The sequence below is a fragment of the Schistocerca gregaria genome, chromosome 4, assembly GCF_023897955.1.
Source record: "Schistocerca gregaria isolate iqSchGreg1 chromosome 4, iqSchGreg1.2, whole genome shotgun sequence".
Lineage (NCBI taxonomy): Eukaryota > Metazoa > Arthropoda > Insecta > Orthoptera > Acrididae > Schistocerca > Schistocerca gregaria.
Window position 1 is genome coordinate 415,690,335 of NC_064923.1, and position 13,962 is coordinate 415,704,296.

General features: G+C 43.2%; 1 protein-coding gene across 2 annotated transcripts in view; it reads left to right on the forward strand.

Moving 5' to 3' along the window:
* LOC126366006 (putative glycerol kinase 5) overlaps positions 1 to 13,962 on the forward strand; it is a 296,780-nt gene that overhangs the window by 159,111 nt on the left and 123,707 nt on the right. For both annotated transcript variants that reach the window (XM_050008851.1, XM_050008852.1), the window contains one exon: positions 10,710 to 10,799. In XM_050008851.1, coding sequence (XP_049864808.1) covers positions 10,710 to 10,799 — 90 coding nt within the window. The remainder of the gene's footprint in view (positions 1 to 10,709; positions 10,800 to 13,962) is intronic.

Sequence of the window (13,962 nt, forward strand, 5' to 3'; positions counted from 1 at the left end):
CCATAGATGTTCACGACAACAACACGCGAACAGGCTACCAGCTTCGCCGTTCGCGGCTTGCTCGTTCCCTGGGGCTGGGCCACAACTGTCTGCCCTGTGCTAAAGTCGCTTCTGGCAATGGATTCCCCATTCGCGGCCCGTATCGTCAGTAGAATGATTCCCCATTCGCCTCAGTTTCGCCACCAGGTACATTAAGTCTCACGGTGGGCTGTGATCGTAATGTTTTGAATCGTCAGTGCATCACTTTTATAGCAGGATCGAGTATTTATTCACTGAACAATTTTTACGTAATTTCATACCTTATTGAGATGTTAAACAAGGTCTGGAAGCGTTTCGCACAGTAGTTTCAGTAGCTGGAATGAAAATTTCACATTATACTTTCAGCCTATTTTCCATATTGCATATTTATGTGATTCTCAGGCCATAGCTGCGTGAGTGGAAGTAAGATTGACGAGTTACAACTACGACCGGTTCGAGAATTTTTTTTCCAAACAAGCGACATATCAACTGCCCCTCCCTCGCCCTTAGAAATCAGTTGCTTTCTCGATAAGACAGTTAAAAGCACGACTAAATCTGGCTCAACACAAAATTATATAGCGTTATTTACACATATAAATAATTTTAATTCATTATGAGTACTAAAAAGTGACCATTTGTTTTCCAAAACCTTAACATTGCCCCATATACCTCGGTCTTGCCCCCTCCCCTTACAAACATTCGTATGGGCGCCCTCGGTAAACAGTATTGAAATGGTCTTGTGTGTTGACATGCTTAATGAAGGCACTAACTGCAGCAATTCCATACAGTAATGACAAGGAAAAAAAGACTCAAAACAGTGAAGCAGTAAAGACTAAGAAAGCAGACAGCGATGGCTACTTAAGACTGTGTTCCAGCTACCGGCAGCGCGTAACAAGTGACTGCCATCACCCACCTTTTACCAATACAGGACTGTCAAGATATAGTTTACACACTGTAACTCTTATTTGTTTGTGAAACTGGTCAGTGAACGGTATTTATGAGTCCAAAGAAACATAACATCTTTCGCTTAATTTAGTGGCCTGTGCCTGGAAGTTTTGTTTGCAAATGTTCCTACAGAAAAGCTTCAAAATTTAACACAACATTAGCGATCTATGTCGGTGAAGGTCATTGCTTGGTTCCGCCCTGTGTCATCAGTCGGTCGCAGTCAGATAAATAATAGCAAAACCAGGTAAGATTCTACATCACATTACTTACTGCAGGCCTATAAGCTTTCTTCTAGTAGTCTGAAAAGCTTTTAGATACTGCTGCTCTCGCATGTTTATACACTATTGCTGAAGGTTGGTAGATGTTGTTCAGAAAGAAAGCTATGAATAATTTGTAAGGTGTCAGAATAAATGAAGGCCAATTTCGCACCTTACCTAAGAGCTTTATATATTGTAATGGGAAGGTGTATATGACACCTAACTTAATTCAGCGTTAATGAAAAAAATGTTCAAATTTGTGTGAAATCTTATGGGACATAACTGCTAAGTTCATCAGTCCCTAAGCTTACACATTACTTAACCTAAATTATCCTAAGGACAAAAACACACACACACACACACACACACACACACACACACACACACACACACACACACACACATATGCCCGAGGGAGGACTCGAACCTCCGCCGGGACCAGCCGCACAGTCCATGACTGCAGCGCCCAAGACCGCTCGCCCAATCCCGCGCGGCAGCGGTAATGAGCAAATTTGCCTGCAAGTATGTAACGCAAAACGGATGATACTCAATCGACGGTATTAACACACCGATCATGTAATGCATGTCTATGAGCAGAAGGTGAGACAAGCAGCGAGAGGAAACGTTTTAATTTGGAAGCAATCGTGAGGAGAGGCGAAGGCCACACCACAGGGGGTAACACGGAAAGCACTCAGGGCGCGTCCCAAGACGGGAGTCAATGACTGACTGACCAGGTGACTCAGATCCTATTGGTCGAAAAAAGCCGTGACACGGAGAACGAAAGAACCCAGGTGGGGAGACAGTTTGGCTACGAGAAAGACAAGACGGAAATTTTCGGGGACTCATCTCTTACCGGGCGTCAAGAGCAGAATGGAGCGCATGACGCCTTGTAAGTTGCAGAGAAGAAATTTGTGTGAACAGTGCATTCACAGCGGCTGACGTTCAACTAGAAATTAGCTCTAGCGTCGTTTAGCTCCAACAGCGGAGAAACGAACGAGCCAGTTAGTTAATTGTTCTTGAGAAAACTGAGAGGGCATTATAATATGCACGCTGCTCCAGCCATGCTCGTGTATATCGCCATATTCCAAGACTAGGGATGAGTACTTGTTTTCTCACATTACGAGAAACATAGGGAGAGTTTCTGCTGGAAAATTCAGCAAAGGTTTAATAAGTTATTATAGGAATTTCAGAGGAAGAGAGCGGCCATGCATATAATAGCTCATCACAGCTAAGGTAAATACCGCGTGCAGAGGCATAAACTTGTCAGTTCACCAGCTTGCGTCCACTGTAAACTCGAGCGACCTTGGGTAATCTTTAGCTCAACTTGTCGCAAGAACTTTGAACCGGAATCGGATGATTTATCGTAGTACTAACCAACATCATAACGTAATTGTAAGAATAATTTTGTAAAGAAACTTCTAGTTAAAATTTAATATTGTTGTGTTTAGGATTAGTTAAAATTCAGAGGACAAGATGTGTCATTTTCTCAACTGTCTTAACATTGTCACATTGTAAACTGTGTAAACGCGTGTATATCTGTGAAAAGTTTACAGCATACACAGTTGTCATCAGTCACAGAATAAGCAACCACCATCTCACATCTTACAAATCTTGTCGATATTATTAATACCAAAAATACGTATGGCCAGTTTTAGTAATAAAAATACAACAATAAAGTGTCATTTTTCAGCACAAATTAATTAAATAACGCTGGTTGCGTGCAGAAAATATTTTACTTCCTTATAAACGAATGGCGTCTTTAAAAATTGACCTCACTTTTTATGTTTTCAACAAGTCGTATTCTTATCATTAGTTATCGATTAAACATAATAGCGCTAATCCTTCTTAATTAAACTAATGACTACTAGTAAAAAATCTCAGTAACATGAAGGAACTATTATTTAAAATTAAGAAGATATGACTCTTACCAATTGTTTTGTGTTGTCGAAATTGTATACTCTAGATCCACAAGCCTGTGACGGTTCCAATTCTGTAGCGCAAGCTTCAGATTCCTTACGAGAGTTTTTGGCCCTACGGTCAGGTTTTCCAAAATAATCCGTTAGCTTGCGATTCACTGCAGCAACGTCTTTAATCACTCACTCCAACCTCTAATACACTATTATTTCAGAAAAAAATTGACACTTCATGACGCACGATTCGGTCACACTACTCAGTTACACACTTCAGTAATATCAGTAATCGTAATCAGAAGACAAGTGTTCGCTGACAGCACGTGTAAGAGATGGAAAGACAACCGACTGTTTTTAACAATCGATTGGTCAGTCGATTGGTTTTTTCGTCCAGTCGGTTTCTTCACTCGGTTGCAGCCGTTATATGAATTTTACAGTCAGTTTCCGGGTTTGAGTTATTTTATTTACATTCTCTTTCGGACTTTTCAGTTATCATATCAATTCGTGGTTGGTTTTTAAAATTGTATATCAGATGCTGCTCTGTAAATTTATGAATATATAAATAAACCACCACCTTTTAACACGTTTCCGAAATATCTAGTATCAAAGCTGTACTTCTTTATTGAGATAATGAGAAGCCGCGAACAATCGGCGATCTTATACACCGCGACGTCGCCCCGCTCGCCAGACAACTGAATAATTTAAATATCATTTGCCTTCTACTCATTGAGCTGTATTAAACGGACTTAATTTACGTTCATATTCCTTACTACAAACGCTTACTACGTTTGAACATGAACGTCTCTATAATGCGCTTTCACAAATTTCTGTAACTCTCGTGTGTAGTGTATATCTACTGGTCGGTAGGTGGCGTGCGCCCGCTGGCGTTGCCAGCACTGAAACGCGTCTACAGAATGTGCAGTAATGGAAATAAGTATTCATACACCAGAGCGAGGAAAAGTAAACTGCCTTTATTGACGAAACCAAAAACGCTAATTGGATATGCACTATGCACATTGGCCAGTCGCCAATGCAGCTATGCTGGTATATAGAACGAGAATGAAGAAGCCTTTACAAAACTAAATACAAAAACGTCTGCCAAGCTCTCTACTGCGCTGGGAATTAAGAATTCATACACCAACAGACAATGACACTTCTAACAAAGTCAGAACATGTTTAATACTTCGTATGCCAACCCTTCCGATGTATTACTTCTCGCAACCTCCGTGACATGGAATGGACCAATTTTCTTGTAGTTTCCGACGTGATACCATTCTCGAAGGAGAGCCTCTTTCAGAGAGGCCTAACTATGGATTTCGTGTTTTATCACTCGTGTTTCCAGCTCACTCCACAAGTGTTCGATGGGATTCAGGTCCGGACACTGAGCTGGTGTTTTAAAGAGTACGTGGAGTGTTGTAGAGCAACCACAGCCAAACTATTTGCGCCCGTACGTTTGGGATCATTGTCCTGTTAGAAGTAGTAATTTCTAGGAAGACCCTAGGCGTCAACACTCTGTTGTAAGTACTGTTTGAGAATGTTCATGTACACAAATCTGTCCATGGTGCCTTCCACAAACACTAATTTTCTGACACCAGAGGCTGACATACAGCCCGATACCATGACTCCGCCACCTCGATGCTTCACCGTGGGTTGAATGTTGTTTCGGTCGATGTCTGTATTCGGTCTTCTCCAGACCAAGATCCTACCATCATTGTGTACGATATTAAATTTGCTTTCATCCCTCAACAATACAGTATCCCAGAAGTCTGCTGTCTTGGATACATGCTGTTTCGCGAATTCCGTCCTCCACTTCCTGTTCTTTTTGCTGATGGAGGGCTTTCGTCTCGGGACCCTGGCTCTATAGCCCGAACGATGGAGAATGGTAACGAACTGCCCTTGGAGTGATGTCCCTTCGGAAGTGGTCATGTACATATGCGGATAGTGCCGACGCTGTCGTTTCCGGGTTTTTCTTGATGATTCTTAATAGCATTCTGGTCTCTCTTGTTGTAAGCTTCTGTGGACGGCCGTGTCGTTCACTGTTTATTACTGCATGTCTGTCCTTACATCGCTTAATGATAGATTGCACAGTCGCTCGGCTTCGTCCTATGATGTTCGCAATTTCGGCATACGACTTGTGTTGAAGATATTGGGCGACAACGATGTTTAGTTCCTCAGTGGTTGTTTCCTTCCCCTTGTGGCCCATTCTGCTGTTCCACAGTACCCACGTCCGACGTGCTGTTGCTTCACGGTCGCGACACGACTTCACAAGTGTGGCGTGCATTCCGGGGCTGCGTCAGCCGATTGTTTGGTTGAAAGTAGTCCGCGGTGTGAATACATTTTGCCCTGATTGCGAATGTGTGGTTACGAGCCGCCACTGAGTTCAGTATGAAATATTGTCTTAGTTTTTTTTTAAATGGAAACTGTTATTGAATTCCAATTACGACAATATTTGATACTGAAGTCAGTTGCATTGTAAGATCCTACTCCATTATTAGTACCTGTCACGGCTAAGTTTCACTCTAAAACCAGTTGTCTTGATGTAACCACGGCGATCGGTCTGATGTTATGCTCCACAGCTTTCAGTGAGCATGTTACTCCCAACGATCATACACCTGAAGAATAAAAATGGAACCTTGTGCCTATCGGTACATGCCCTATCAAAATCACCTTACGTGCATTAAAAATCTTCACAATTAATTCTCATAGATACGAAAATGGTTTGTCAGGAGAACCTGACTCCATAGAACTGAAAGGTTCATTGTCTCTAGTGCAAGGCACGGTACACGCCTCTAACGTTTCTACGCATACGTACTGACGTTCACTGTTGTTTCAGATATGTAGGGTGTTTATAATCAAAGTTAAACTTTCAAACCGCTGTAGAAATAACACCACTGGTCATAATCACGTCAAATTCCAACGGAATATTATCGGAGATTTCCGTATGGCAGAAGAAAAATAAATATTTACAAAATGTACCAATAGATGGCGCTGTAAGCACCATAATTTTATAGTGGTCGACTACAAATGAACAATGAGTCATACAACAATTCCTAAGGTGTATGTTTGACGGTAAACAAACTGTACTAGTCAGTGTGCATGGGTGTACAGATGTAATACTGTTAATAACGTAAGCCCATCCACCACGGTAAGGTCATATCACATCGGATGGGAAAAATCGGTTTTCAATTGTCCTGAGGCCAAAAACCGCATGAAAGGCATCAGTCAAAATCATATCGGATTATTATATTCCGTGTGACCGGCGCAAAACATGTTCAATGTGCTGTCCACCATTTTCTGCAACAAGTTGAAATCGAGAAACAGCATGTTCCACAACTGATACGGGTTTCCGGGTCACGATCAGAATGTGTTGCGCGATGCGTGCCTTCAATGCAGCTAAGTTTGCAATGGGAACACTGAACACAACATTTTTCCGATAGCCCCACAGCCAGAAGTCGCACGGATTAAGATCAGGTGATCGGGACAGCCAGGCTATAAGTAAATGGCGGCTGGTATTCCGAAATGGCTCTTCAACAGCTGCTTAACTGGATTTTCAATGTGCGGATGTGCGCCATCTTGCATAAAAATGATCCCACCCACACATCCACGCTGTTGGAGAGCTGGAATGACGTGGTTGAGCAGTACACTCGTAGCGCTTGCCAGTGACGGTACAGGTAACAGGACCAGAAGCACCTGTCTCTTCGGAAAAATATGCCCCACCACACAGTGACCTTTTCGGGATGAAGTGGTACTGGTTGGTTTGCGTGTGGATTTTCCGTTACCCATATTGAAAAATTCTGTGTATTGACATATCCTGTCAGATGGAAGTGGACTTCGTCTGTCCACAAAATCTTCCACGGCCAATCATTGTCCACTTCCATGCGAAAAAGAATTTCTAAAGCAAAGGTCTCTCATGCTGGCAGGTCAACAGGAAGGAACTCCTGCACATGGGTAATTTTGAATGGATAGCAAAGAAGGATGTTTTGTAGGCTTTTATGCACCGTGCTCACGGGTATGTCCAATGTTCGGGCAGTTCTCCGTGCAGTAGCCGTCTAAACACCACCACTCGTCTCCTCCTGCATTGCTGTGGCCACTACTTCCACTCACGTCGAATCAATTAGTTTCCTCCCACTACCAGGTTGCACACAAAAAGAATGTGTGTATTCGAATTTCCCAATACTTTTTTGCAGACCCACTGCAGTCATCGGACCAACGCCTTTTTTTCAAAACGTTCAGTGTGCGGAACTTCTGCAGAGCGACGTGTGCACAGTCATCATTCTTGTAATACACTTTCACAAGCAGAGCGCGATCCTGCATTGAGACAGTCATGGCGAACGTTGCAGTCGCGAAAGGAGGAAAAGCCGTGTACCCGGCGTGTTTACACCAACTTCAGGGGGTTATGCCCATGACAGGTGTTTTCACTTACGTATTCTGATACAAACAGCGCTATCTATTGATCAATTTTCACACTATTATATTCTCCTGCCTTACGTTTTCCTCCCTCTCCGATAATATTCCATAACAGTTGGCGCCAAACCGAGCTCATCGACCACTGGGAGTTCGCCTGGCGGCAGTGCTGCTACGCTAGGCCGTTATGTGTAAGCTACAGATATCGTTACTCAAGGAGAACCTATATCTGTAAAAAAAAAAAAAAAAAAAAAAATACGTTCGCAGTCATCTTGCAAAGGTGTCGATTGCGGACCCGCGTTTACCGAAACGTTTGCGCTTGTACCAAACTTTGTTCGTGTGCCACCATCTCACTCTATTTCCGCAGTCACAGTGTTCGAACAGTGCAAGTATAGAGCCATTTTCCAACACATTCCTCCGTCCTTACACATAGACACACTCCACTTACTATCTCCAAGCAATTTCATCCAACTCCCTCTCCCAGACAATGAGATCCACCCTGATATTTATCCGTCCTACCAACTTTAACACTTTCCTACCCATCCCACTCCACATAAGCGCTGCTCTCTCTTTTTTTCCTCTCCATCCACCCCTATCCTTTTCCTGTTATACTAGGGCTATCCACAAAGTACATTACGTTTTGGAATTAAAAATAAATAAAGTATTGGAATTTTTTTATTATATGCAGATGAAGGCCACACTTAAATACTACTTTTCTACATAGTTGCCATTTAAATTAAGGCACTTATCGTAGCGATGGACGAGCTTGGAAATGAACTGTATACATGTGGAGAAAAAATGAGGAACTCTATCCTACGGCCAAATTGTTGACATCAGTCCTAAAGGATTGAGCAATCAGGTAGTCTGCTACTTTTTCACTATAAAACCAAGGAGACACGTCGCCATATAAAAAAGGACGTGCAAGAAGTTTGAATAACACGGAAGGATATCCAGAAATGTATGCCGTACAAGAAGAAACTCTTACAGCATCTTGATTTCAAAGAGAAGCAAAAATTTAAAACTTGCAATACGAGGACAAAAGGGAAGAAGGAAGTGCATGTGAGTCTACTGCGGTGGTTACATGGTGACAATTATTGAACTATATAAAAAAAAGTAAATTAGTTACGAACTACGGCGTGCAAACACTTTATTCAACATGTAAACGTCGCTACAGATATTCGGATTTAGCTTATGACACGTTCAATATGCCTGCCATCATTGGCGGTGATGTGGCGCAGACGAATAGAGAAATTCTGCATAACCCGCGGAAGTGTCTGAACATCGATGTTGTCGATGACCTCCTGAATGGCTGTTTTCAGCTCCGCAATGCTTTTGGGGCTATTGCTGTGCATCTAGTCTTTAATATAGCCGCTGAAAAAGGAGTCGCATGTATTCACATTCGGAGAACATGGCGGCGAATCGAGGCCTACGCCAGTAGCTTCTGGGTACCCAGAGCCAGAATGTGGTCCCCAAAGTGCTCCTCCAGAACGTCAAACACCCTCCTGCTTCGATGGGGGTCGAGCTCCATCGTGTGTGAACCACATCCTGTCGAATCAGGGTCATTTTCGATAATGTGGATGAATTCATCTTCCAAAAACTTCACTACCGTTCTGTAGTCACCGTGCCATTAAGGAATATCGCACCGATTATTCCGTGTGGCTGGACACTGCACAGTACACAGTCACCCGTTGAGAATGAAGAGCCTTCTCGATCGCGAAATGCGGATTCCCAGTCCCCCAAATGAGTCACTTTTGCTTATTGACGAACCCATCCAAATGAAAGTGGGCCTCGTCGCAAAGCGAAACCATACAACGTGCGAAACCATACAACGTATACGAATTCCTATCATGCCCCACGGCCAACTGTGAAGCTTGAACGTCCTACGGCAAATTGTTCAGAAGTTACGACGATTTTATTCCATATAGTTCAATAATTGTCACTCTATTAAGTCCAGGCGCTAGGAATAGCAAAAATACAGCTACAACACCGTGGTCCTTAGACGGCCAATGGGAAAAAACTTTGTTATACACGCATAGGCCGCTAGAGGGTCAAGCGAACGTCTATTTGACGCCTGTCTGTTTTCAGGCTCCACATTTCTTTCATACTTCACTGTGCGTTTTCTTCCTTTCTTCCGACGAAGATTCTTGTGTTCTCAGTTTCTTGACCTCTTGCCACACTTCCCACTCGAGTACTGAGTTGATGTATGTCTCCCTTGCATAACTGTTTTGAGGCTGAGACCGGTGGTCCGCTTCATGTTCTTAATGCTTTCCGCGTACTCCAATATCTGTTTGGTTTGTCGGATATCGAGAATTCTCTTGGCATGCCTGTCAAATTATTATTATTTTTAGTGGTGGTGGTAGTAGTAGTAGTAATTGTATAGTGCGGACACTTCTTCGTGGCAGTTTTAGGCGAGGCTGTTTTTGAACGATGACTCGGTATGATACCGGCCGATTTCGGGCCTGTACTCTTTGGTTTACGACACAGCCGACATCACCATGGGACTGCCCTGTAGCCGTTGCTGAGCGCTTTGTGTTCTCCGCTTTACTCAGTGTTTGTCTGTTGCTCGTTGTTTTATTTTCTCATTTTGAAGTGTGTGAAGAGACTAAACCTGGTCGATTACGGGGTTCGAGAACGACCCTGTCGACACCAGAAAAGACCGCCGATCCCTAAGGCGACGTATCAGTCCTGTTATCGCAAGAGTACAAATCACGGGTGTAGATTATCAGGACTGCGAGAGAAAGGCGGACCTTGTTCCCACCGGACCGTTTCTCTCCCCCAAACGGTCTAAGTTCTCGTTCGTTTACACTGACGTTAAAATGTCCGCACTATAGCAGCAGCAGATAGCGTTATAGCGTAATCACGTTACTGTTAACTTCATCAAAGCAACGTGTGAACTACGATCCGCATTGCATTGCAGATAATTTGTACTGAACTTTTGACGTTATTCGAAGCTTTATTTTCGCTACAACGAAATGTGAATCATCATTTGTGCACCGTAACTATGGTTTTGAAAAAAAAAAAAAAAACAATGTAGATTTTATATGCTCCACTTGAAGTAAGCTGCTTTTTGCATGAATGAAGTTATTAGCTTGGAATGTTTTTGCAGAAGAAATATATAGGCTGAGCTGTGCTGTACCGTGCTGTGTGAGTGTCAGCTTGTCATTGTTCTGCGCAGGCGATGCGGTTCGGCGCCCGCCTGTTGTACACGGTGAGCCGGAGCAGGCGCTACCTCGCCGCCAGCGTGCTGCGGCTCATGAACACGCAGGTGAGTGGCTCGCCAAATCGTGCCGTGTGGTGCTGCGAGGGCCGTCTCTGCTGTTCCAATCTCAAAGATAACTGGTAACACCATAAGCCAAACTGTACAGGACAGCGCACGAAAAACCAGCCCGAGGACAGATTCCTCACCCATTGTTGTTGTTGTTGTTGTTGTTGTTGTTGTGGTCTTCAGTCCAGAGACTGGTTTGATGAGGCTCTCCATGCTACTCTATCCTGTGCAAGCTTCTTTGTCTCCGAGTAACTACTGCAACCTACATCCTTCTGAATCTGCTTAGTATGTGCATCTCTTGGTCTCCCTCTACCGTTTTTACTCTCCACGCTGCCCTCTAATACTAAATTGGTGATCCTTTGGTGCCTCAGAGCATGCCCTACCAATCGATTTCTTCTTCTAGTCAAGTTTTGCCACAAATTCCTCTTTTCCCCAATTCTGTTCAGTACCTCCTCATCAGTTTGTAATCTAACCATCTAATCTTCAGCATTCTTCTGTAGCATCACATTTCGAAAGCTGCTATTCTCTTCTTGTCTAAACTATTTATTGTCCATGTTTCACTTCTGTACATGGCTACACTCCATGCAAATACTTACAGAAAAGACTTTATGACGCTTAAATCTATGCTCGGTGTTAACAAATTTCTCTTCTTAAGAAACACTTTCCTTGCCAGTGCCAGTCTACATTTTATATCCTCTCTACTTCGACCATCATCAGTTATTTTACTCCCCAAATAACAAAACCCCTTTACTACTTTAAGTGTCTAATTTCCCAATCTAATTCTCTCAGCATCGCCTGATTTAATTCGACTCAATTTCATTATCCTCGTTTTGCTTTTGTTGATGTTCATCTTATATACTCCCTTCAAGACATTGTCCATGCCATCCAACAGCTCTTCCAGGTCCTTTGCTGTCTCCTGCAGCCAGTTATACATAGATAAACATGTAAAAATTACATAATAAATAATTAAGATGGTTCAAATGGCTGTAACCATTATTGTACTGAACATCTGAAGTTATCAGTCCCCTAGAACTTATAAATACTTAAACCTAACCAACCTAAGGACATCACACACATCCATGCCCGAGGCAGGATTCGAACTTGCGACCGTAGCAGCAGCTCCTTTCCGGACTGAAGCGCCTAGAACCGCTCGGCCGCCTCGGCCGGCAAATAAGTTAAAAATAAGCTAATACAGAGATTTATATTTACTGAATTGATCTTATCCTTTACATTACATTACGTCTATTTCAATGCACTTTTGCGCGTGCCCTAACATGCTAATATACATTCATCAGCCAGAACATTATGTCCACCAACCTACTATCGATATTAACCTGCTCAGGCGATAGTAGCTTCACCTGGCTCAAATGACTGCTTGCTGTCCGTATGTAGAATGGGGAGGGTTGCGACGTATCTGAGTTTGACTGAGGGCAGATTGTGATGGCCTGGAGGCTCGCCACGAGCATTTCGAAACCGCATGACTTGTCCAAACGTCGTGGGGATGGGCGGTCACCCATCACTACAGATGTTGGACGTCATGCACTGGGCAGACTGGTGAAGCAGGACAGACGGCGAACTGTGGCGGAACCGTCAGGCTTCAATGTTCAGCAGAGTACTGAACACACAGTGCACCGAGCACTCCTAACCAGCGGCAGCTGCTGTGATAGAGCACAGGAACAGTTGAACACCGTAACTTTTCACACGTTGTGTATTAATTTGTTACTTTTCTTTGAATGCTGTTACACGTAACATAGATGCGATAATCTGAACCATATCACTAAATGTACCGCGCTATGTTAAGTTGCTACTCCTCAAGTCCCCGTAAAAGCTGGCATCATGGCCGCTAGCACATCTTCAGTTGTGCATGTTTTAAGGAGCTTTGGCGCATGCGCAACTGGCTTGACGTGCTTGCCTTACGGATAAAATTCATACAGGTTTGATGAACACTGTGCACGGTTCACGGCGTGCACAGATACTCCCTACTACTCAACTACAAGTTTACGATAGTGTCACTAGGCGATAGCACCCTGCAGCAGACTTTCATCTCCTTGTTTTTGACATAAATCCCGCTAGGCGATAGCGTATTCCTCAGAAATACGAGTTCACCTACTATATAGTATAGTTTTGGGTTTCTGAATAGTATGCTAAGTTTTGAATTTATCATACTGTCACCCATTTGAGGCGCTGAGAACCATGCGGGAATATAGCACATCATCGTCGATTGTGAGACTAGCATTTATTCATGCTTAGGACATCCATTGATCTTACGGTGAGTTAGATTAATCTAGCTGTAGGCCCACATTGTATACACGAGTATGAACAATAACGAAAAGCTCTGTCACTTTCTTTGATATTCACTTAAAACTGGGATCGATGACAGTTTGCTTCAGACCCTTATGGTTCAACAAGTATTCGGAATCTTGCACATTTGTACAAGGAGCACGAAAACTCCCACTTACACAAAAACGCGAAACGGAGAGTAGCGAAAGCTTACACATTACTTCGTTCTTGCCCTAAACTGTAGCCGGGCGCGGTGGCCGTGCGGTTCTAGGCGCTTCAGTCCGGAACCGCAGGACTGCTACGGCCGCAGGTTCGAATCCTGCCTCGGGCATGGATGTATGTGATGTCCTTAGGTTAGTTAGGTTTAAGGAGTTCTAAGTTCTAGGGGATTGTTGACCTAAGATGTTAAGTCCAATAGTGCTCAGAGCCATTTGAACCATTGGAACCTAAACTGTATTTAAATATGTACAAAACAACAAAATTTCACAAAACAATTCTTTCTTTTGTCAGATAAGTTATGTATGTTGTTGTTATTATTAGTAGCATTATTATTATTATTATTATTATTATTAGTAGTAGTAGTAGTAGTAGTAGTAGTAGTAGTATTGGCACTGGCTGTGGTAGTAAAAATTTATTCATAAGTATAACTGCTACACAGCAGATGCTATTAATTTCACACTCTCAAATTACCTGATTATAAAAATTGGTGAACATCCAGAGTGCTGACACTGCTCCTTACGATGGGTCTCCGCAGCCGACGACCCTTGCATGTGTCAATCTTAGCACCACGACAGCGGCAACTACGACGGAAATGGGCGCGTGACCGGAAGTTGGCGCAGTGGCACAGCGCCGCTTGGTCCCCGATACCTTCTTCATCATGTCG